The 23,118-nt window shown below is 40.4% G+C and overlaps 2 protein-coding genes across 13 annotated transcripts in view; one reads left to right on the top strand and one right to left on the bottom strand.

Annotated features, from left to right (window-relative positions):
* The window catches only part of LOC118367176 (TRAF3-interacting protein 1-like), a 37,347-nt gene extending 28,934 nt beyond the window's left edge, over positions 1–8,413 (bottom strand). For 6 of the 11 annotated variants that reach the window (XM_035750293.2, XM_035750298.2, XM_035750300.2 and 3 more), the window contains exons 1-2: positions 8,156–8,411; positions 3,045–3,113 (exon numbers count right to left, since the gene is read on the bottom strand). In XM_035750293.2, coding sequence (XP_035606186.1) covers positions 3,045–3,113; positions 8,156–8,278 — 192 coding nt within the window. In that variant the 5' untranslated portion in view covers positions 8,279–8,411. Of the gene's footprint in view, positions 1–3,044; positions 3,114–8,155 lie in introns of all 11 variants that reach the window. The other 5 variants (XM_035750290.2, XM_035750291.2, XM_035750301.2 and 2 more) reach the window with 3 other exon arrangements.
* A 1,411-nt stretch (positions 8,414–9,824) lies between these two features.
* On the top strand, positions 9,825–14,914 carry LOC118367174 (anterior gradient protein 3-like). 2 transcript variants are annotated; one of them, XM_035750289.2, is made up of 8 exons: positions 9,825–9,970; positions 10,821–10,931; positions 11,288–11,351; positions 11,961–12,013; positions 13,442–13,518; positions 13,731–13,794; positions 14,144–14,227; positions 14,741–14,914. In XM_035750289.2, exons 2-8 carry the CDS (start codon positions 10,826–10,828, stop codon positions 14,788–14,790), a joined length of 498 nt encoding a protein of 165 aa, XP_035606182.1. In that variant the 5' UTR covers positions 9,825–9,970; positions 10,821–10,825; the 3' UTR covers positions 14,791–14,914. The 2 variants fall into 2 exon arrangements, with proteins under 2 accessions (XP_035606182.1, XP_052349888.1); XM_052493928.1 differs by lacking the exon at positions 9,825–9,970 and adding an exon at positions 10,552–10,617.
* The last annotated feature ends 8,204 nt before the right edge of the window (positions 14,915–23,118 follow it).

The following is a 23,118-nucleotide window of genomic DNA, read 5'->3' as shown; positions in this document are numbered from 1 at the left end:
CACATCCATCCATCAAACCCGACATCCACAAGATTGTGTCAGAGGGGAAATGCAATTTTTCTCATTGAAGAAACTTAGCGGCCGATATGACTGTATTTAGTCAACAAATTCTTATTTTCAATGACGGTCTAGGAGCAGTGGGTTAACTGCCTTGCTCAGTGGCAGAACGACAGATTTGTACTTTGTCAGCTCGGGGGTTTGAACTTGCAACCTTCCGGTTACTAGTCCAACACTCTAACCACTAGGCTACCCTGCCACCCCAAATGTCACATCTGCCCATTTAAAAAGGGCTTTATAAATAAAGGTGATTGATTGATAGGTGTCCCTTTCAGGTGCTGCCAGCCAATTACAGGCTTTGTGTGTGTCCCCTTTCATTATGCATGCTGCTAGGTAAATCCATTTGAATTAAACTTTTTAACAGCACCAGGTTTGATTAGAATGAAGCCTTCCCTACACATAGGTGCTCAAAGTCGACCGATACCATGAGACATCCATGTCTTCATAACTGGAACATTTTAAAATGGTTGAGGGTTATATAATGTAAAAACTTAAACCATTTTATAATTTATTGTTTAGTAAAATCTTTAATTTATCCTTAAAAAGTGCATCAACTCTGATTGTCTTCATATTCGCATATGTGACCCTATCGGAGGTTGTGTTGTGCCTGCCATCGATCGAGACAACATGATCTTGAATACAGGGTGGGTGTCATGTTTTGGCTGATAAATGTACTGAAATGGGATTCAAATGTAAACTTTCAAATGGTATCACAAAGACTGTTGGAGGTCCATGAATCAGAGCACGTTGACTTGAAATGGGAATATCAGTAGTTTTGAATTATACTGTCAATCCCCAATAGGAAGCCTATTGAAGTCTATTGAAGTAGACCGTCATTGTATATAATAATTTGTTCTTAACTGACTTGCCTATTAAATAAAAGGTGAAAAAATGTATTTATTTTTTATTATAGATTTTTAGATATTTGAACGGTGGGTGGACTGGCGGCCATCTTTGCGGTAGTAATTAGAAGTTACAATTTCTATTCAATTTACAGTACCAGTCAAATGTTTGGACACACCTACTCATTCAAGAGTTTTTCTTTTTAAACTATTTTATATTAAATTTATGAAAATTTGCATGTGAAAATCATAACTGGCATGTAGATTGGAAGAAATGGTAAGATACATTGGCATTCCACATGAGAAAGGTTGCCGACTCCTCGTGTAGCCCATTACTGGTAATTTCAGGGGAGTAATGGCAGAAACTGTGAAAGCTAGCACGAGTGGGAGGAGAATAGCTGGGTCAGGTTAAGTTTTTTTTCTTCTTGTTATCTAGATCTCTGGCGCCCTAGAGGCATTTGTCTTATTTCATCAAAATGTAAGCTAAAAGCATATTGTTGATTTTATTAAAACACATAGGGTAAATAGACGTTGTTGTTTTTTAATACCAAATCAGTCGACCAACATATTGTTTTGGTCGGGGACAGCCCTACCTTGTTCCCTCTCTGGGTTTCTATTCTCCTCTTACCACATCTACCTACTGTTCTTAGGCCAGACTCTCATACTGACCTAAGGCCAGTTGGAGAGAGAAGCGCCTGAAAACTGATCTCGACACAGGTTGCGTGTCTGTAATTATGTGGGTGAGTATGGGTTTACTCTTCTAAATTGTATGTGCCAGCTCCAAAAATTACAAGTGGTCTCTCAAACTGATCTTAGGTCAGTTAGGAGGACAGAAGAGGCCACCCTATGGGTTTACAGTCTCCTGCCCTATTGGGTGAGAAGATGGTTGCCTCGCTAAGAATCTGACCCTGATACTGATCCCAGGTCAGTCAGTGGTGTGATAACACAGCAGTGTGACATTACACCACCTCTGATACAGCCCACTCTAGTACTGAGAGTTTTAGGTTATATAACTACGAGAAATAAGAAGAAACCTGCACACTGCTCTTGATAGTATCACTGCTCTTGAATAAGCTATACGTGTCGGCCTCACGGCCTTCGTCAGAGAATTGAGGCCGATACGCAAAGCTTTTTAAAGACCAGTGATACTATCAAGAGCAGTGTGCGGGTTTCAACATTTCTCTCATTTTATTCAACTGTTACCATGAGCCTGCAAAAAAAGATAGCTCAGACGTGCGAGTGCATTTTGACTTATAGGTTATATAACTACACAAGCCGTTTTGGGTTACACTAATCATGTCATGTAATGGATGGATGCTTTTCCAAACCCAGGCAGGGTGCTGGAAGTGATGCACACACAGATGAGTATGGGCAGAAGCACACTTCAGTGAGATGATATCTATCCACTTAGTGTTAAAAAGGCCCCGGCTAATCAGATAGTGAGTGTGATTCATTCCTAGCTCACAGAGCAATCACTGTATGAAACAGGCCTAAAGGTTTCTACATGCGTCGGTTTGGCTGGCACCTAGTCGAACTCAGCTAGCCGAACGAGTCTGCTCGCACACTTAAAGAAGACCTTTGCTTGAAAAATGAGAAAAAAAAGCAGCAATAGCACTGTTTGTCCATTTTGAGACGCCGTAGCCAGTACACACTTCCTCAAATAAGTCGGAATTAATGTAAGATAAAATAAGACAGATCCTTTGAGTTGACGTTTTTGCATTGGAGATCTAACTAAGATGTTTGATGTAGTATTTCCCAAGTAATTATTTTTCTTCATGTAAACGGGTCATCTATTGTTGAATGACAACCAACACTTCATTGAAGAATCCCTACTGTTGACCAATGAAGGGGCTTAGACTTCGACTCCGAAATTGTTGTGAGCACGACCACCCGAAGACCAAAACATCACAATCCGAAGACCAAAACATCACAATTTTGGCATAATATATGAACGAACTGTTCTAGTTGGGAAGCACGCGGACACCTTAAGAGCTAGGCTATGTATAATTTATTTTAAAATTACTAATGACAATTACTCATTAGATCTGTCACAGTGCAGTATAACAATTAGGGGCCTTCAAGATTTCAGTCTGTTCTGGTGTTTCATAAATTCCTCCAAGTGATCAAATGGAGAAAATGTCTTACCTTGACATTGTCTGACTTCATCTCAGTCTCTGCATAGAGTCCCTTCATGAAGCCAGTGGTCCGGATCACCTATAGGAGAAAAGGTTAGGATACATTGCCAAATGAGTCAGCGGTTAGCCACTATATGGTTGTAATTATCAATGCAGTACAGCATGACTGATTTTAAGCCGTTCATTTTGAGCATATTTTTTGTGGAGGGAAAACCAAATAAATAGTCAGTTACAGTGCCTTACGAAAGTATTCGGCCCCCTTGAACTTTGCGACCTTTTGCCACATTTCAGGCTTCAAACATAAAGATATAAAACTGTATTTTTTTTGTGAAGAATCAACAACAAGTGGGACACAATCATGAAGTGGAATGACATTTATTGGATATTTAAAAAAAATTTAACAAATCAAAAACTGAAAAATTGGGCGTGCAAAATTATTATTATAAGGGGTGAAATGTGTCAAAAATATATATATATATATTTCCTGAGCTTTCTTATAACTCCTAGATATAGGAGACACCCTTTCCCACGTGTTGTTTACATTTTACATTTGTTTAGTTACAGCCTTGTTCTAAAAATGGATGAAATAAATAAATAGACACAAAATATATTTTCATTTGTTATTAAACACTTTTTTGGTTGCAACATGATTTCATACACCGTTATTTAATATTTCTGATGTCTTCAATAGTATCTATAATGTAGAAAACAGTAAAAATAAAGAAAAACCCTGGAATGAGTAGGTGTCCAAACATTTGACTTGTAAATATTGGTTTTATAAACAGCAAAAAATAGAAAAATCCTCACTGTCATCTGCATTTATTTTCAGCACACTTAACTATTAACTAAATATACTTAACTAAATATTTGTATGAACATAAGATTCAACAACTGAGACATAACAAGTTCCACAGACATGTGACTAACAGAAATGGGATAATGTGTCCCTGAACAAAGGGGAGGTCAAAATCAAAAGCAAGAGTCAATGTAGCTGGTGGCCACACCAGATACTAAGTACTGCAGTGCATCTCCTCCTCATGGACTGCACCAGATTTGCCATGTCTTGCTGTTAGATGTTACCACAGTCTTCCATCAAGGCACCTGCAAGTTCCCAGACATTTTTGGGGGGAATGGACCTAGCCCTCACCCTCCAATCCAACAGGTCCCAGACGTGCTCAATGGGATTGAGATCTGGGCTCTTCGCTGGCAATGGCAGAACACCTGTCTTGCAGGAAATCACACACAGAACAAGCAGTATGGCTGGTGGCATTGTCATGCTGGAGGGTCATGTCAGGATGAGCCTGCAGGAAGGGTACCACATGAGGGAAGAGGATGTCTTCCCTGTAACGCACAGGGTCGAGATTGCCTGCGAATGACAACAAGCTCAGTTTGATAATGCGGTGACACACCGCCCCAGACCATGACGGACCCTCCACCTCCAAATCGATCCTGCTCCAGAGTACAGGCCTCAGTGTAACGCTCATTCCTACGACGATAAATGCGAATCCAACCATCACCCCCGGTGAGACAAAAAAAACACGACTCATTAGTGAAGAGTACATTTTGCCAGTCCTGTCTGGTCCAGCGACAGTAGTTTGTGCCCATAGGTGACATTGTTGCCGGTCATGTCTGGTGAGGACCTGCCTTAAAACAGGCCTACAAGCCCTCACCAGCATTCCTGGTGTAACTCGGGCAATTGTTTCCATCCTGTACCTGTCCCACAGGTGTGATGTTCGGATGTACCGATCCTGTGCAGGTGTTGTTACACGTGGTCTGCCACTGCGAGGACGATCAGCTGTCCATCCTGTCTCCATGTAGCGAAGTCTTAGGAGTCTCACAGTAGAGACATTGCAATTTATTGCCCTGGCCACAGTCCTCATGCCTCCTTGCAGCATGCCAAAGGCATGTTCACGCAGATGAGCAGGGACCGTGGGCATCTTTCTTTTTGTGTTTTTCAGAGTCAGTAGAAAAGCCTCTTTAAGGTCACAGTTATGAAAACCTAGGACACTAATTGCCTATCGTCTGTAAGCTGTTAGAGTCTTAAAGACCGTTCCACACGTGCATGTTCATTAATTGTTTATGGTTCATTGAACAAGCATGGGAAACAGTGTTTAAACCCTTTACAATGAAGGTCTGTGAAGTTATTTGGATTTTTACAAATTATCTTTGAAAGACAGGGTCCTGAAAAAGGGACGTTTTTGCATTTCCCTAAAAGGGTCCTATAATTCAAAATCGAATCGCTAAAATATCTTTAATGCGATTTAAACATGAGCTTGTCCGAGACGTCGGACTCAACAACAGTTGCTATCCATTGGAACACTGAGATTGGTGCCCTAAATTCTGAGGTGGGGCTTAGCGAAGGGTCAATTGCGTCATCCACGCAAACACACTTATCAAATATGCATGAGCATATACTGAAAGGTGAGAAACTTCACTGGAGGAGGAGAGAGACTACTAATTGAATGGGATTAAGACTGTACTCAGCTCTTCTGCTCGTGGGAACAGCAGTGGCCAAAAACAACCTGAATGACCTTTAAGTCAGACTTGCTCAGAGAGTGTGTTGTGTCCTGAAGATGTTGTAGTCTTGTGCAGGTGGATCTGTCAGTCTGCTCTGCCTGGATAATCTTCGCTGAGCCTGGTATAGCCTGTGGCACAGACCCAGCCACTGGCAAACCTTCTAGCGAGGAAGCCATTCTCAAAGCATTACACCCTATGTTCGTACAGTGCTTCCAGAATGAATCATACCCCTTGACTTATTCCACATGTTGATGTGTTACAGCCTGAATTCAAAATTATTTAAATTTGTTTTCTCATCCACCTACACACACACACACACAATAGCCCATAATGGCAAAGTGAAAACATGTTTTTAGACATAAAAATATAACACAGAAATATGTCATTTAAATAAGTATTCACACCCCTAGGTTAATACTTTGTAGAAGCACATTTGACAACTGGGAGTCTTTCTGGGTAAGTCGGTAAGAGTTTTCCACACCTGGAGTGTGCAACATTTGCCCATTATTCTTTTCAAATTTCTTCAAGCTCTGTCAAATTCAAATTCTCTGTCAAATTGTTGTTGATCATTACTAGACAACCATTTTCAGGTTTTGCCTAAAATCTACTTGAAAATCAAAACTAAAACTTGGCCACTCAGGAATATTCAATGGCTTCTTGGTAAGAAATTCAAATGTAGATTTGGCCTTGTGTTTTAGGATATTGTCCTGCTGAAATGTGAATTAATCTCCCAGTGTCTGGTGGAAAGCAGACAACCTGGATTTCCTCTAGGATTTTGCCTGTGCCTTTTGCCTTTGCCTCCATTAAGTTTATTTTTTATCCTGAAAATCTCCCCAGTCCTTAACGATTACAAAAATAACCATAACATGATGCAGCCACCACTATGTTTGAAAATATGGAGAGTGGTACTCCGTAATGTGTTGTATTGGTTTTCCCCGAAACATAAAACATTTCGTATTCAGGATAAAAAGTTGCTTTGCCACATTTTTTGCATTATTACTTTAGTACCTTGCTGAAAACCAGATGCATGTTTTGGGATATTTGTATTCTGTGCAGGCTTCCTTCTTTTCACTATGTCAATTAGGTTAGTATTGTGACATAACTACAATGTTGTTGATCCATCCTCAATTTTCTTATATCACAGCCATTAAACTCTAACTGTTTTAAAGTCCTCATTGGCCTCATGGTGAAATCCCTGAGTGGTTTCCTTCCTCTCCAGCAACTGATTTAGAAGGACGTCTTGATCTTTGTAGTGAAACCTCTCGTCTTTGTGGTTGAATCTGTTAAATTCACTGCTTGACTGAGGGACCTTACAAATAATTGTATGTGTGGGGTACAGAGATGAGGTAGTCATTCAAAAATCATGTTAAACACCATTATTGCACACAGAGTGAGTCCATGCAATTTATTAAGCAAATGTTTACTCTTGAACATATTTAGGCTTGCCATAACAAAAGGGTTGAATACATGAATCAAGAACAGAAGAAAACACACTTGGAGATTATATGGTTTGGTGTGTAGACCAGTGAAACTGTAATCCATTTGAAATGCAGGCAACATTTTGGAAAAGTCTATGGGTGTAAATACTTTGAAGGCACCATTTATGAGGGCATGTCCCTGCCTGCCCCATGGCTCTGCCATCATGATACTTGTCATGTCAAGTACAAATTACAATGGATTTAGAACCATGATCAGCAGCCTCCTTTTTATATTATTTGGCTATAACAAGCAAGCACCACCCTTCCACAGTGCCATGCCTTCATGTTGCCATCCTAACTAGTTAGTTAGGGAAGAGCCCAATTCAAACAAGCAATCCAGCTGAATTTAGGGATAAGCTCATTGACCCTCACCTAGAATAGAAGGTTGGGAGGTCTCATTTCATAACAGGGATGACACCCTTACAAAACTTCGGTGACAATTAAAATGTAACTGTACCTGCTAACTAACTAGTAAATGTTAACTAGAGTTAACTAGTGCTGGGGCAGAAATGTAATTTGTTGGAGGATAATGTTTTTAACCTTTTCATGAGTAAATACCATTCCAGTGTTTTACTTGCTATATTGTATTTACTTTGCCACCATGGCCTTTTTTGCCTTTACCTCCCTTCCCACCTAATTTGCTCACATTGTATATAGACTTGTTTATACTGTATTATTAACTGTATGTTTGTTTTACTCCATGTGTAACTCTGTGTCGTTGTATCTGTCGAACTGCTTTGCTTTATCTTGGCCAGGTCGCAATTGTAAATTGCCTACCTCAACTTGCCTACCTGGTTAAATAAAGGTGAAATAAAAATAAAAAAATAGCCAAACAGTTAGCAAATAATTTCATATTTTTGTCATAGATACAGTGAAGTCACATTTCCCGGCGCCGCGACTTGGTTTTGTTTACTAAAACAAGCAGACAGGAGTGCCTAGCAACGAATAAAATCTGATTGATGGCTGGCTACTGTTAGGTAAATTGGCTAATTATCATGCCTCAGTCTCAATGCTGAAAGGTTAGTTGGCTGGTTTTGGCAGGGGACAAATGGTAGCTAGCTATCAAATCCAATCTAACTAGCAAGAACTCTTTGTAGCTAGTAGTCAATGTTAGCTAATCACTCACCTCACTGAATATGTCGTGCAGATACCTAAACGGTGGTTTGCTGAGCAGTTTTTCAGTAAGCGGCGGTTTCTTTATAACTCTCCCTAAAGTGTCTTGGGTCTTCTTGGCCACTGACCCGTTCATGGCAGCTGCTGAAATGTCAAATTCCCCAAAGTTATTGATGAAAACAAGACTGTTCTTCAATCGACAATCCTGTCGCTATGTCAATAGCATCCAATCCCACAATGCATCATTCATCTGAAATGCGCTTGTGCTAAATCAGAGATACTGGATATAATGGCGAGATGCTTGAGTCCCATGCCCAACAGTGGGGACGGGACAACTCCGATATAAAGTGTTTTTTCTCAAAGTTGCCGGGATGTCATGTGCACTGGCGACCCGTCATGTGTGGCTTTTGAGCCCCACATTTTTAGCATGCTTGCCTGTTTTTGCATGTTATTTTGGCATTAATACATGTCACGTATCAGTTTGCAAACAATGTAATATATATATATATATCATTGAGTTAATAAAGCCACATACAAACATGGTCTCTTTTTTGTTTTTTTGATGTAAGGCAGCTCCAAAATGCAGGTGTTTCAGCCTAACACAGTGCTTTCTGTGGTGGGGCAAGCCAGCAGAAAATACAGAGTGTTGCTCCGTGATTGGCTCAGTGTTCTGTCACTCATGGGGACACTACGTCACCAACAAGTCAAAGGGTAGACCAAAAAAATTATATCCCCTTGGGTTCTGCAATAGAGTTACATTAGAAGTGCTGATCCAAAAAGGCTCAAGATCATTGGCCACAGATAAAATTATATCAAATCACTTTCTGTCATGTCAACATCATACTTTCAAAATCTCAGCTAGCAGTCACCATCATGAATCACGTCGACAATCTACTGGCACATCCTTTTTAATCCTTGTCATGTGAAGATAAATAATGGCGAGAACGTATAGATAAAATGTATCAGTGCTCATCTGCCATTGGACATAAACATTACACATAAAAATTACACAACAAGTTGGAAATAGCAAATTCAACAATGAGTGGTTTGGAAGGAATCAGTGGCTAACTGCAAGCTTGGCAAAGCAATCACTAGCCTGCTATTCAGTGGTGTGGCTGTGGCGGTGTGGTCCCAAGTCTAAAATTAAGGGTCTCTTTTCCTAGTTTAAATTATAAACATTCAACATTGGCTATGCTGTCAACGAAGCATGATTTGTGACGTGCTCAAAACATCTTAACTAGGAACTCTAATATCTGACTTTAGTGAGTTCAAGACAACTGCGAACCTGGGACAAATGAGCTACGACTGGGAAAATATGTAGGTGTGCTGACTGTGACACACTGGATTTTCAGTTGTCTTGTTTGCTAAATTAACAAATGAAATAGGCAGTGCCATGGTGTACAGTATATAACCATAGAAGCACTGTGATATATGCCTCATTGCAGTCATATTGGCCAGTTAAGACAGTTGCATCCCGCCTATCCTTAAGAGGTTGGCTTATTGGGGATGTGGCGTTCAGGTAATTATTATTGGCAACCCATTCCATGAGAGTGAATGTCATTCCAGTTCATCTCTTCAGTTATATTTGATCAAATATGACTAAACACGTGCACTGCTTTCTATGAATTCTGACGGTGTTTAAGTGTTTAGGCAAAAAGAAAAATGTCCTGTTTGGAACACTGACAAGTAGAGAGAATAAAAAAATAATAATTGGATAGGCCTGGCTTCCCATACCTGTTTGGTGAGTTCTGTTGTCTATAAAAATAACTGCAAATCAAAACCAAGTTACTGTCAGCTTGCAGACACTCCTCCTCTGCCTGTGCAATAGGTAAGATATCAAAATCATTGAACATTTCTTAGTGTAAACTTGTAATATTATTGTGTTGACTTGATGCAGCATTTGAATAACCTGGTTGGTGTACAGGCCTATCTCTGTCAACATTCAATCATGTTAAACTTTCATTTTGCCTTTGGCAATTCGGCCGAAGAAGAAACAGACTGACACCAAAATCGGTTGTTTGAAGTTACACACACATCAATATGATCTGTGCAAACTCTAAAATACTTGTACATGGTTTTATTTTAGAATTTAAAAAATACTAATAGACAAATGACAAATGCCATAATCGAGAAAAGGAGTAGTTTGGGGATATGTGCCACACGTAACCAAACAGGTTTGGCCTGTTTTAGTAAGCAGACGAATATCGCAACTATTCATTGAGGCACTTGTATTGAAATAGGCCTACCCCTAAATGGCACAAGGCAGGTGTTTCTTGGAAGGGGTTCCTTTTTATGGCACTTGGCTTTTATATGGTCAAGGCTAGAGATACATTGCTACGTTTTCATTTATAAAGCCCTTTTTACAAAGAGTCGATCCATACCTAACATCATTACTAAACTTCAGACATACGAGTTACCACACCCGGTCGCAGGGATGGCTAACTTAAGAAATTCCTTTGGTCTCTACTGAGTTAGGTAAATCAGCTTTTAGTTCTCTTGCACCTTATTTGAGGAATGCTCTTTAAAATGTTCTTAAATGTGATGTTCTGGTGCCTCTAGGGCAGTTCATTTTATGACTGTGTTTTTCTTTCTGCTTGCAATTTGTATTTTGCATAAGAACTACATATAAGTATTTTTCAGCAGTTTGACTTGACTGCCTCCTCTTCTCTCTACCTCAGAACGGATGACAACCATGTATCGCTGGTCTCTCTTTGCATTGCTCTTTGTCACCTGTATGGAAGTTTCCCTACAGAAAAAAACAAGGAAAGGCCCTCAAACTCTCTCAAGAGGTAAGAATGATGTCACAATGTATCCTCGCCCCACCCCTAACGTCTATTTGAATTTACTACACTCAGAAAAAAAGGGCTGTTCAGCTGTCCCCATAGGAGAACCTTTTTGGTTCCAGGTAGAACCCATTTGAGTTCCACATAGAACCCACTGTGGAAAGGGTTCCACATAGAAACAAAATGATTCTACCTGGAACAAAAAAATGATTGTTCAAAGGGTTCTCCTATGGGGACAGCTGAATAACTCTTTCATGTTCTAGAAAGCACCTTTTTTTCTGAGTGTACAAAAACATTTCTCCATCCCCATTACATCAACACCAAATCCTTCATTCTGATTTCCATCCTCAATTTTGTCTCAGGATGGGGAGATTACATTGCCTGGGTCAAGACCTACGAGGAAGCCCTGATGACAATGAAAGAAAGGTAAAACAAGATTAGACAAAATACACAACAAGACATCAAATTGCAATTGTGTTGTTTGGTTAATGGCATATGTTTGACAATTAGAGCAGTCTTTCAAATGTCTGAGAGTAAAACATTTCATTAAAGCTATCTGCTTATGTTACAGCCATATCCTCACAATTATTATATTACAATTGGCATTTCAGTCAATTATCAGGCACTTTTATCCAGAGTGACTTACAGTTGGTGCATTCATCTTACGATGACTAGGTGAGAATCACATATCAATGCGCCCCATTAATTCAACATGTCCAATTAAACTAATCAAACTGTAACGGATATCCTCATATTTATTATATGGTTGCATCCCAAAATGGCACAGGCACCATATTCACTAGACAGTGCACTACTTTTGACCAGGGCGCTATCAAAAGTAGTGCACAGAATAGGAAATAGGTTGCCATTTGGGACACACAAAGCCTATTTCTTTTCTTATCTCCATAATGACTCTAGGGACTTACGTTTGGTACAATCCCAGTGACGTTGTACTTCTCTGTAAGCACATCCACTAACTACTTATTCTGCAGTGGAATGTGTTCTTGTTTTGTCTGTGTCCTCATGTTCCCACAGTAAGAAGCCTCTGATGGTCATTCATCACATGGAGGATTGCCCTCATAGCCAAGGTAATACTGCTGTGCTTTCATACTCACACAGAGTACCAGTCAAAAGTTTAGACACACCTAGTCATTCAAGGGTTTTTCTTTATTTATTACATTGTAGAATAATAGTGAAGACATCAAAACTATGAAATAACACATTTGGAATCGTGTAGTAACCAAAAAAGTGTTAAACAAATCAAAATATATTTTATATTTGAGATTCTTCAAAGTAGCCACCCTTTTCCTTGATGATAGCTGCACACTCTTGGCATTCTCTCAAACAGCCTCATGAGGTAGTCACCTAGAATGCATTTCAATTAACAGGTGTGCCTTGTTCAAAGTTAATTTGTAGAATTATTTTCCTTCTTAATGCGTTTGAGCCAATCGGTTGTGTTGTGACAAGGTAGGGGTGGTATGCAAAATATAGACCTATTTGGTGAAATTGTTCAGAGGAGACTGAGTGAATCAGGCCTTCATGGTCAAATTGCTGGAAAGAAACCACTACTAAAGAACATCAATAATAAGAAGAGACTTGCTTGGGCCAAGAAACATGATCAATGGACATTAGACCGGTGGAAATCTGTCCTTTGGTCTGATTAGTCTAAATGTAAGATTTTTTGTTCCAACTGCCATGTCTTTGTGAGACGTAGAGTAGGTGAATGGATCATCTCCGCATTGTGTGGTTCCCACCGTGAAGCATGGATGGTGTGGGGGTGCTTTGCTGGTGACACGGTTTGTGATTTATTTTGAATTCAAGGCACACATAATCAGCATGGCTACCGCAGCATTCTGCAGCGATACGCTATCCCATCTGGTTTGTACGTCGTGGGACTATCATTTGTTTTCAACAGGACAATGACCCAAAACACACCTTCATGATGTGTAAGGGCTATTTGACCAAGAAGGAGAGTGATGGAGTGCTGCGTCAAATGACCTGGTCTCCACAATCACCTGACCTCAACCAAATTGAGATGATTTGGAATGAGTTGGACCGCAGAGTGAAGGAAAAGCAGGCAACAAGTGCTCAGCATATGTGGGAACTCCTTCAAGACTGTTTTTATTTGAAGAATCTCAAATATAAAATGAATTTTGATTTGTTTAACATTTTTGGGGGTTACTAAATGTTTCCATATGTGTTATTTCATAGTTTTGATGTCTGAACTATTATTCTGCAACGTATAAAATAGTAAAAATAAAGAAAAATCATTGAATGACTAGGTGTGTCCAAACTTGACTGGTACTGTACTTCATCTAACCAAGGGACCAACCAAGGTCTTTGTTGCCTTACAGTTGGTCTTGTGGTATCAACATTTCTTTAGACATTATCATTTGTCAAGGCTTGTATGACAAAAGAATAGCAATACATACAAATTCCACTCTGAGGATAAAGTGTGTTGAAGTTAAAAGGTGAGGTTCTCACTGATTATCATTCTGTCACACTTCCCTCCACAGCTCTGAAGAAGGCGTTTGCTGTGGATAAAACCGTACAGAAAATGGCCCAAAAGGATTTTGTTATGTTCAATTTGATGGTAATTGATCATCAAAACAAAACAAAATCAACATACACGCAATGGAAGCAATGAAATTATATAGTTGTAACCATATCCCAATCACATATTGTACATTGCGTCATGCAGTTCATTATTTCATCACTTGGAGGTAAATGTTTGAATTTAGATGTTAAATAGATGATAGTTGATTAGAAATGTACATTTTGATGTCATTTTGATTTATTTTTCAGCATGAGACTACAGACACGAATCTGGCAGCAGATGGCAACTATGTTCCAAGAATCATCTTTGTTGGTGGGCCTCTTCTTCTACCATGCCATCTCACTTAGGAAATAAACCACCACTTATTCTGAATCCCCAACACATCACTCAGGTCCAACGCTTGTTGTGAGATCTTTGATGTAACTGTATTCAGTGCCTCACATGCATTTATTTTAATCAGTAGCAATTTGCCTAAGAACCACCAAATAACTTACAGTACATGTGTGGGTCTTGATCAAGGGATCAATGTCATTTATGGGTCGTCATAGTGTTAGAAATTGAATAGTATGAATAAATCATTACAATGTAGTTATACCTACATAATGATGTATTATGTTTTGAAGTGTTGGCAAAGTCCTCCAAAATATCTCTCCGCCCACAGATCCATCCATGACTGTCCGTTTAGACCTTGTTGGGAAGTACAGTAATCGCCTGTACACCTACAAGCCAAGCGACATCCCATACTGTGAGTGTCCCTCTTCTTCCCTACTGAGGTCCTATGAGAGTCAGATATCCTTCTGTTGCCTCCTTCACACACACACACACACACACACACACACACACACACACACACACACACACACACACACACACACACACACACACACACACACACACACACACACACACACACACACACACACACGTTTTCCAATAACACAGAATGCACTTACTTGGTTCTACTCTTTCTTCCACCCCTTCACCTAATTCACTAACTAGTTGAGAGGAGAGATTTGGGAGATGCAACTGCAAAATAATGAGAATGTATAAGGACAGTTCTTAGCGACTAATGGCTCAAAGTGTAAAAAAATGTATTGCTTGGTCCACTACTATCAGAACAACATAAAGCAAGGTTGGGCCATTTAACTTCAGTCAATTCCCGAATTGAATTCCCAAATCTCTTCCTGACATGAAATGGAATTGACCACTTCCCGGGTAAACAGATTCTTACCCAAGCTTCTTGTCCCTCTCTCCATAGTGGCCAAGAACATGAAAAAAGCCAAGCTTCTACTGCACACTGAACTGTGACCTCACAGCCTTATAAACTCTGTACCAATAGAGCAACAACCAGAGTGGTTCACTGAGTCTTGGACATCCATCTGTTTACACAAAATGTAATACACTTGATGATCAATAAAGATGAATGACAGTGTGCAGTGTTCTGAATTTGTTGATGGTCATTTGCTTTTGACTCAAAATGCTTAAAAAGACTAAATATATACATTTAACATTATATGGATATTCTCTTTGAGGGTTGTTGACATGACTTAATTGTTGCAGAATGCAAGAGGATACAAACATATTCAAATATGAATTTAATAGATTGAAGACTTATCGGCTCAGTGCTTAATAGATTTACAATGAGGGCATGGACAGTGAAGCATTTTTTATTTTGGCTCTGTACTCCATGAGGTGAATGAATCGTGAATAATGTCGTGAATAATCGTGAATGAATCGTGAATAATGATGAGTGAGAAAGTTACAGATGCACAAATATCATACCACCAAGACATGCTGACCTCTCACCATTACAATCACATGGGAGGTTAGCATTTTGGGGGGAATATGATATTTGTGGGTCTAACTTTCTCACTAATCATCATTCATGATTCATTCAGTATTATCTGTAATCAGGGTAGCATCCACATTCATGCTGAAGTGTTTAGAAACATATTCTATTCTTATTTACAATAAAAGTGACTCCAAAATGACACAACACATTATTTACCATTCACAAGCTTGATGCAGTCCATTAATCACGTCATTTCCTGTTGAATGCGGAATGAGGCAGCGTTTGGTATGTTGTTTTGGAAGTGTCTGGAAGTGTTCTATTGGAAAAATTTGGTTACTAGATAGATATACCTTTTGATTTAGGATCCCGCTGCACCGTTGGCATCAGATGCTAGGACCGCTGCGGTCTGTTCGCGGATCATTCCGTCCGAGGGGTAGCTGTCTATAAAGCAAGCAGGGTTTCCTTGAGGGCTGGAATGCAGCCTGAGTCGCAGTTAGCCCTTGTGGCTTTGAGTGCAGATTTTCCCGGGCTTGTGGCTGTCTAGATCCCTACTGTTTGTTGCTGTTCCCATCTTCCCTGTGACCTGCCCTGTCTGGAATTGTGGGGAGTAACAGTGTAACAGCGTAGCCTACGTTGCTACCATGACAAAGACCAAAGCCGGTGGGAGTACCGTGGAGGACAGTGTAATGATACACTATCGCAGTTCTACAAGCAGTTGTTACAACAAGAAAATAGCTTCAACTGTTGTGTCCAAATACTGGTGGAATAAACTAATTTAAAAAATGGACGACCTGACCAGAGAGGTCCAGGACCTGAAGAACAGTTTGCAGTTCTCCCAGGGTCCGCTCGATGAGTTTATACAGGAAAACGGCAAGAAGACAATCTGTAAATCATTGAGAGGACATTAGTTCTGTATGTGAATCCATGATAACAACGACAAATATATCAGATTATCTCCACATGAGACCTGGATGGTGGACAAAGTGAGGGAAAAGATCTTGAAGAAACTGAAGGTGGAGATTGAGTTGGAGCACGCCCAAAATACTGGAAAACCCACCACCGGCCCACGTGACGTCAAGTTCCTGAGGTTCAAGGACAAGGTAGTGGTTCTGGAATGAGTCAAGAACTTGAGGGGAATGTACATCTTCCTCATTGAGGACTATCCTGAAGCTGTGCGCCAGAAGAGAAAATAACTTATCCCGGCCACGAAAGCTGCCAGAGCACAGACATTGCTTACATTCGAATGACTGCCTCATTGTTCACCCTTCCTCCGAAAAGCCTGGAAGGGATGAGAGAGCCAAGCCTATGGGTTTGTAGCTTTAACCCCGCAACACACACACTTACACACACCAACTGATGAATGAATGTTTTTGTTTCTCTTGCTTTGTTTGCTTGTGGAAGGGATGCTGGAAGGGATGAGAACACCAGCTGTTCCGGATGACTGTGTGATCACTGTCTTCGTAACCGATGTCAGCAAGACCTTTAAACAGGTCAACATTCACAAGGCCGCAGGGCCGGACGGATTACTAGGACATGTACTCAGAGCGTGCCCGGACCAACTGGCAAGTGACTTCACTGACATTTTCAACCTCAACCGGAGTCTGTAAAACCGACATGTTTCAAACAGACCCCCATAGTCCCTGTGCCCAAGAAAGCGAAGGTAACCTGCCTAAATGACTACCGCCCTGTAGCACTCACGTCGATAGCCATGGAGTGTTTTGAATGGCTGGTGATGGCTCACATCTACACCATCATCCAGGAAACCCCAGACCCACTCTGATTCAAATACAAACCCAACAGATCCACAGATGACGCAATCTCAATCGCGCATGTACAAAAGTAGCACCTATGTGAGAATGCTGTTCATTGACTACAGCTCAGTGTTCAACACCATAGTGCCCACAAAGCTAATCACTAAGCTAAGGACTCTGGGACTATAAACACCTACCTCTGCAACTGGATCCTGGACTTTCTGACAGGCCACCCCCAGGTGGTAAGGTTAGGCAACAACACATCTGCCACGCTGATCCTCAATACGGGGGCCCTTGAGGGATGCGTGCAATAGTCTCCTCCTGTACTCCTTGTTCACCCACAACTGCGTGGCCAAGCACGACTCTAACACCTTCTTTACGTTTGCTGATGTCACACCGGTGGTTGGTCTGATCACCGACAATGATGAGACAGCCTTATAGGGACGAAGTCAGAGACATGGCAGTGTGTAGATACCACTTGAGGTATAGCATGTTTTAACCACTCCTATGTAAATGGTAGATTATCAGACACTCAACAAGGTCTAATTTCATTATTACTGAAACAGGATACAAGTGGGAAATATAAAGATCAAGTCCATTTAAAAACATTGTAGGCGCCAGTGTTGTGATGAAAAAATGTAGAGAAAAATGTATACCGCATAGAATTTAAAAGTTATTGTCGGACAGTATTCATTCTAATGAGACAGGTTTTTTACATGGACGATACATTGGAGATAATATAAGGCAAGTACTGGAAACAATAGAACACCATGAAAAATCTGGGAAACCCGGCCTGATAAAGTATGACTGACGTTTATAAATAAATGCCTGGAGAATTTTAATTTTGGAGAAAATGGGTTAAAATCATGTATAGTAACTCTAGGTGTAAAACAGTAAATAATGGCTACTTCTCAGAAAGTTTTTCCCGTGCTCCTACTTTTCTATTCTCTTGTACTAGTTCCCCCCAGTTTTGACCTTTGCCTGTTTTCTGTACTCTATTCCCGCCTGCCTGACCATTCTGCCTGACCTGACCTCGAGCCTGCCTGCCGTTCTGTACCCCTGGATCTCTGAACTGGGTTTGACCTTATGCCTGTTCACGACCATTCTCTTGCCTACCCCTTTTGGATTGTTAATAAACATCTTGAACTCCAACCATCTGCCTCCTGTGTCTTGATCTCGCCTTGTTAGCAAAATTAGATAGTTAGCAAAATTAGATAAGATCTTGCTACCATGGAAAGGTAAATACATTTCTATTTGTGGAAAAATCATCCTGATTAACTCTTTAGTTATATCGCAGTTTACCTATTTGCTTATGGTCTTGCCTACACCTAGCAAACAGTTTTTTAAAAATTATATGAGAATTTAAAAAAATATTTGATTTGGAATGGCAAGCCAGACAAAATTAAACGGACCTATTTACAGTGGGGCAAAAAAGTATTTCGTCAGCCACCAATTGTGCAAGTTCTCCCACTTAAAAAGATGAGAGAGGCCTGTAATTTTCATCATAGTACACTTCAACTATGACAGACAAAATGAGAAAAAAATCACATTGTAGGATTTTTAATGAATTTATTTGCAATTTATGGTGGAAAATAAGTATTTGGTCAAAAACAAAAGTTAATCTCAAAACTTTGTTATATACCCTTTGTTGGCAATGACAGAGGTCAAACGTTTTCTGTAAGTCTTCACAAGGTTTTCACACACTGTTGCTGGTATTTTGGCCCATTCCTCCATGCAGATCTCCTCTAGAGCAGTGATGTTTTGGGGCTGTTGCTGGGCAACACGGACTTTCAACTCCCTCCAAAGATTTTCTATGGGGTTGAGATCTGGAGACTGGCTAGGCCACTCCAGGACCTTGAAATGCTTCTTACGAAGCCACTCCTTTGTTGCCCAGGCGGTGTGTTTGGGATCATTGTCATGCTGAAAGACCCAGCCACGTTTCATCTTCAATGCCCTTGCTGATGGAAGGAGGTTGTCACTCAAAATCTCACGATATATGGCCCCATTCATTCTTTCCTTTACATGGCGGGTCAATCGTCCTGGTCCCTTTGCAGAAAAACAGCCCCAATGCATGATGTTTCCACCCCCATGCTTCACAGTAGGTATGGTGTTCTTTGGATGCAACTCAGCATTCTTTGTCCTCCAAACACGACGAGTTGAGTTTTTACCAAAAAGTTATATTTTGGTTTCATCTGACCATATGACATTCTCCCAATCTTCTTCTGGATCATCCAAATGCTCTCTAGCAAACTTCAGACGGGCCTGGACATGTACTGGCTTAAGCAGGGGGACACGTCTGGCACTGCAGGATTTGAGTCCCTGGCGGCGTAGTGTGTTACTGATTGTATGCTTTGGTACATTGGTCTCAGCTCTCTGCAGGTCATTCACTAGGTCCCCCCGTGTGGTTCTGGGATTTTTTGCTCACCGTTCTTGTGATCATTTTGACCCCACGGGGTGAGATCTTGCGTGGAGCCCCAGATCGAGGGAGATTATCAGTGGTCTTGTATGTCTTCCATTTCCTAATAATTGCTCCCACAGTTGATTTCTTCAAACCAAGCTGCTTACCTATTGCTGATTCAGTCTTCCCAGCCTGGTGCAGGTCTACAATTTTGTTTCTGGTGTCCTTTGACAGCTCTTTGGTCTTGGCCATAGTGGAGTTTGGAGTGTGACTGTTTGAGGTTGTGGACAGGTGTATTTTATACTGATAACAAGTTCAAACAGGTGCCATTAATATAGGTAACGAGTGGAGGACAGAGGAGCCTCTTAAAGAAGAAGTTACAGGTCTGTGAGAGCCAGAAATCTAGCTTGTTTGTAGGTGACCAAATACTTATTTTCCACCATAATTTGCAAATAAATTCATTAAAAATCCTACAATGTGGATGCATAATTTTGTCTGTCATAGTTGAAGTGTACCTATGATGAAAATTATAGGCCCCTCATCTTTTTAAGTGGGAGAACTTGGTGGCTGACTAAATACTTTTTTGCACTACTGTATATAATTAAAATGAATTCGGAGGGCAGGGTTTATTAAATATTAAAGCATTAGACCTCTCCCTAAATGCTTTAGTCATGCAAAATGTATACTTAAAACCCGAACTGGTTCTCTAGCAAATTAGTTTGAATGTCTCACCCTATGTTCAAGAAAGGCCATTTTCCCTTTATTCAGACTACAACCTCTCACTTTCAGTTATTTGAAAAGGAAATCATCTCCCAAATATCACTATTTTTAAAACAAGCCATAGAAAGTTGGTTGCAATTTCTATTTAATCCACCAGAAAAGACAGAACAAATAATACAACAAATATTATGGTTAACCTAATGGATAATAAAACATTAAAAACAAAGGTATAATCTTCGTAAATGATATCACAAAGACGGCTGGTGGAGTTATGACATACATGCAGCTAACTAAAACATGTGGAAATGTCTTCTCTACCCAAAATTACAACCAAAAAAATGCAGCAGGAAAGTGGACGGGGGAAAAGTATTGAACTGTTGGCCCTGCATTAAAGACCATAATTGGTTAAAGGAAATTGTGATAAATAAAAAAGTATAATAAGATATACTTTATAATACCTTTGGAAAAAATGTTTAATTTCAACTTTCAATCGAGAATAGAAAGGTTCAGAATTTCTATGAAACATCACAGCACAGTTGGTGTTGAGATATAGATGGTAGGGGTTGAATGGAATTAATAACAACAATATAACTAATGTAAAACATACTGTGTCCGTAAAACGTATATATATCAAAACTATGAAACAACACATATGGAATTATGTAGTAACCAAAAAAGTGTTAAACAAATCAAAATATATTTTTTATTTGAGATTCTTCAAATAGCCCCCCTTTGCCTTGATGACAGCTTTGCACACTCTTGGCATTCTCTCAACCAGCTTTACGTGGAATGCTTTTCCAACAGTCGTGAAGGGGTTCCCACATGTGCTGAGCACTTGTTGGCTGCTTGTCCTTAAATCTGCAGTCCGACTCATTCTAAACCATCTCAATTTGGTTGAGGTAGATGATGCAGCACTCCATCACTCTCCTTCTTGGTAAAACAGCCCTTACACAGCCTGGAGGTGTGTTGGGTCATTGTCCCGTTGAAAACAAATGATAGTCCCATTAAGCGCAAACCAGATGGGATGGTGTATCGCTGCAGAATGCTGTGGTAGCCATGCTGGTTAAGTGTGCCTTGAATTCCACTGGCACAGCACCCCCACACTATAACACCTACTCCTCCATGCTTTACGGTGGGAAATACACATACAGGGATCATCTGTTCACCCACAACGCATCTCACCTAGACATGGTAGTGGGAACCAAATATCTCCAATTTGGACTCCAGACCAAAGGACACATTTCCACCGGTCTAATGTCCATTGCTCATATTTCTCTTTTCTTATTGGTGTCCTTTTAGTTGTGGTTTCTTTGCAGCAATTCGACCATGAAGGCCTGATTCACAAAGTCTCCTCAGTTGATGTTGAGATGTGTCTGTTTCTTTAACTCTGTGAAGAATTTATTGGGGCTGCAATTTCTGAGGCCGGTAACTAATAAACGTATCCTCTGCAGCAGAGATAATTCTGGGTCTTCCATTCCTGTGGCGGTCCTTATGAGAGCCAGTTTCATCAAAGCGTTTGGTGGTTTTTGCGACTGCAAGAAACTTTCAAAGTTCTTGAAATTGTCCATATTGACTGACCTTCATGTCTTAAAGTAATGATGGACTGTCATTTCTCTTTGCTTATTTGAGCTGTTCTTGCCATAATATGAGTCACGCCCTGACCTACTCTACCATAGAAAATAAAGGCTTTCTATGGTCAGGACGTGACATAAGGAGATTTGAATTGAACATTGAGCTTCAGTCAATGCCTACCCATAGTAATGTATGAGTGCCTTTTAATCATGTGTGCTGTGTGTAGTTTACAATGATTTCCTTTCATTTAACTCCTTACATTCTCACGAGTGAATTCGAATTGAAACGCATGGACTATTTTCCATGCTTGTATGGTGTGCTGTGATTTCACAGATTGGCATAGACTAAAGTGACGTTTAGACAGCTATTGAGAACTCCCTATTACCTCTTCCTTCTCCAAACGAATTGCTAAACACGCCCAAGAACTAGTCTAGAGTATAAAAGACCTGGAATTTACCTTCAGGGTGACTACATACAAATGGGACCCGCATGACGCAGCTGTGAGAGGCTACACCCAACGCTACAACCCAGCAGGCCCAGTGCATTGCAAGAGACATCCCAGCAAGCTGCCATCAACAACCAAGCCATGCTACCAAGAGCTCAACTCATACTACGCTATCTATATCTATAACTCCAATGAGTGTGACTCCGATTGTTGGCCAGTACATCAAATCAAATCTAACTTTGTCACATGCGCCAAATACATGTGTAGACCTTACCTTGAAATGCTTAGTCACAAGCCCTTAAACCAACAGTGCACTTCCAGAAAGAGTTAAGAAAATATTTACCAAATAATCTAAAGTAAAAAAATATATAAAAAATAACAATTAAATAACAATAACGAGGTTATATACAGGGGGAACCGGTACTGAGTCAATATGCGAGTGTACAGGTTAGACCAGGTAATTTGTACATGTAGGTAGGGGTGAAGTGACTATGCATGAATAATAAACAGCGTAGCAGCAGTGTAACAAACAAATGAGGGAAGGGGGGTGTCAATGTAAATAGTAAGGTGGCCATTTGATTCATTGTTCAGTAGTCTTATGGCTTGGGGGTAGAAGCTGTTATTAAGGAGCCTTTTGATCCTAGACTTGGCGCTCCGGTACCGCTTGCCGTGCGCTAGCAGAGAAAAACATTCCATGACTTGGGCGACTGGGGTCTTTGGCAATTTTTTGGTGCTTTCCTCTTACACCGCCTAGTATATAGGTCCTGGATGTCAGGACCCTCTTTAGCGCCTTACAGTTAGATGCCGAGCAGTTGCCATACCAGGCAGTGATGCAACTGGTCAGGATGCTCACGATTGTGCAGCTGTAGAACGTTTTGAGGATCTGGGGACCCATGCCAAATCTTTTCAGTCTCCTGAGTGGGAAAAGGTTTTGTTGTGCCCTCTTCATGACTGTCTT

Source organism: Oncorhynchus keta, chromosome 34 (assembly GCF_023373465.1).
Source record: "Oncorhynchus keta strain PuntledgeMale-10-30-2019 chromosome 34, Oket_V2, whole genome shotgun sequence".
Lineage (NCBI taxonomy): Eukaryota > Metazoa > Chordata > Actinopteri > Salmoniformes > Salmonidae > Oncorhynchus > Oncorhynchus keta.
This window is presented reverse-complemented; position numbering and strand designations above follow the sequence as displayed.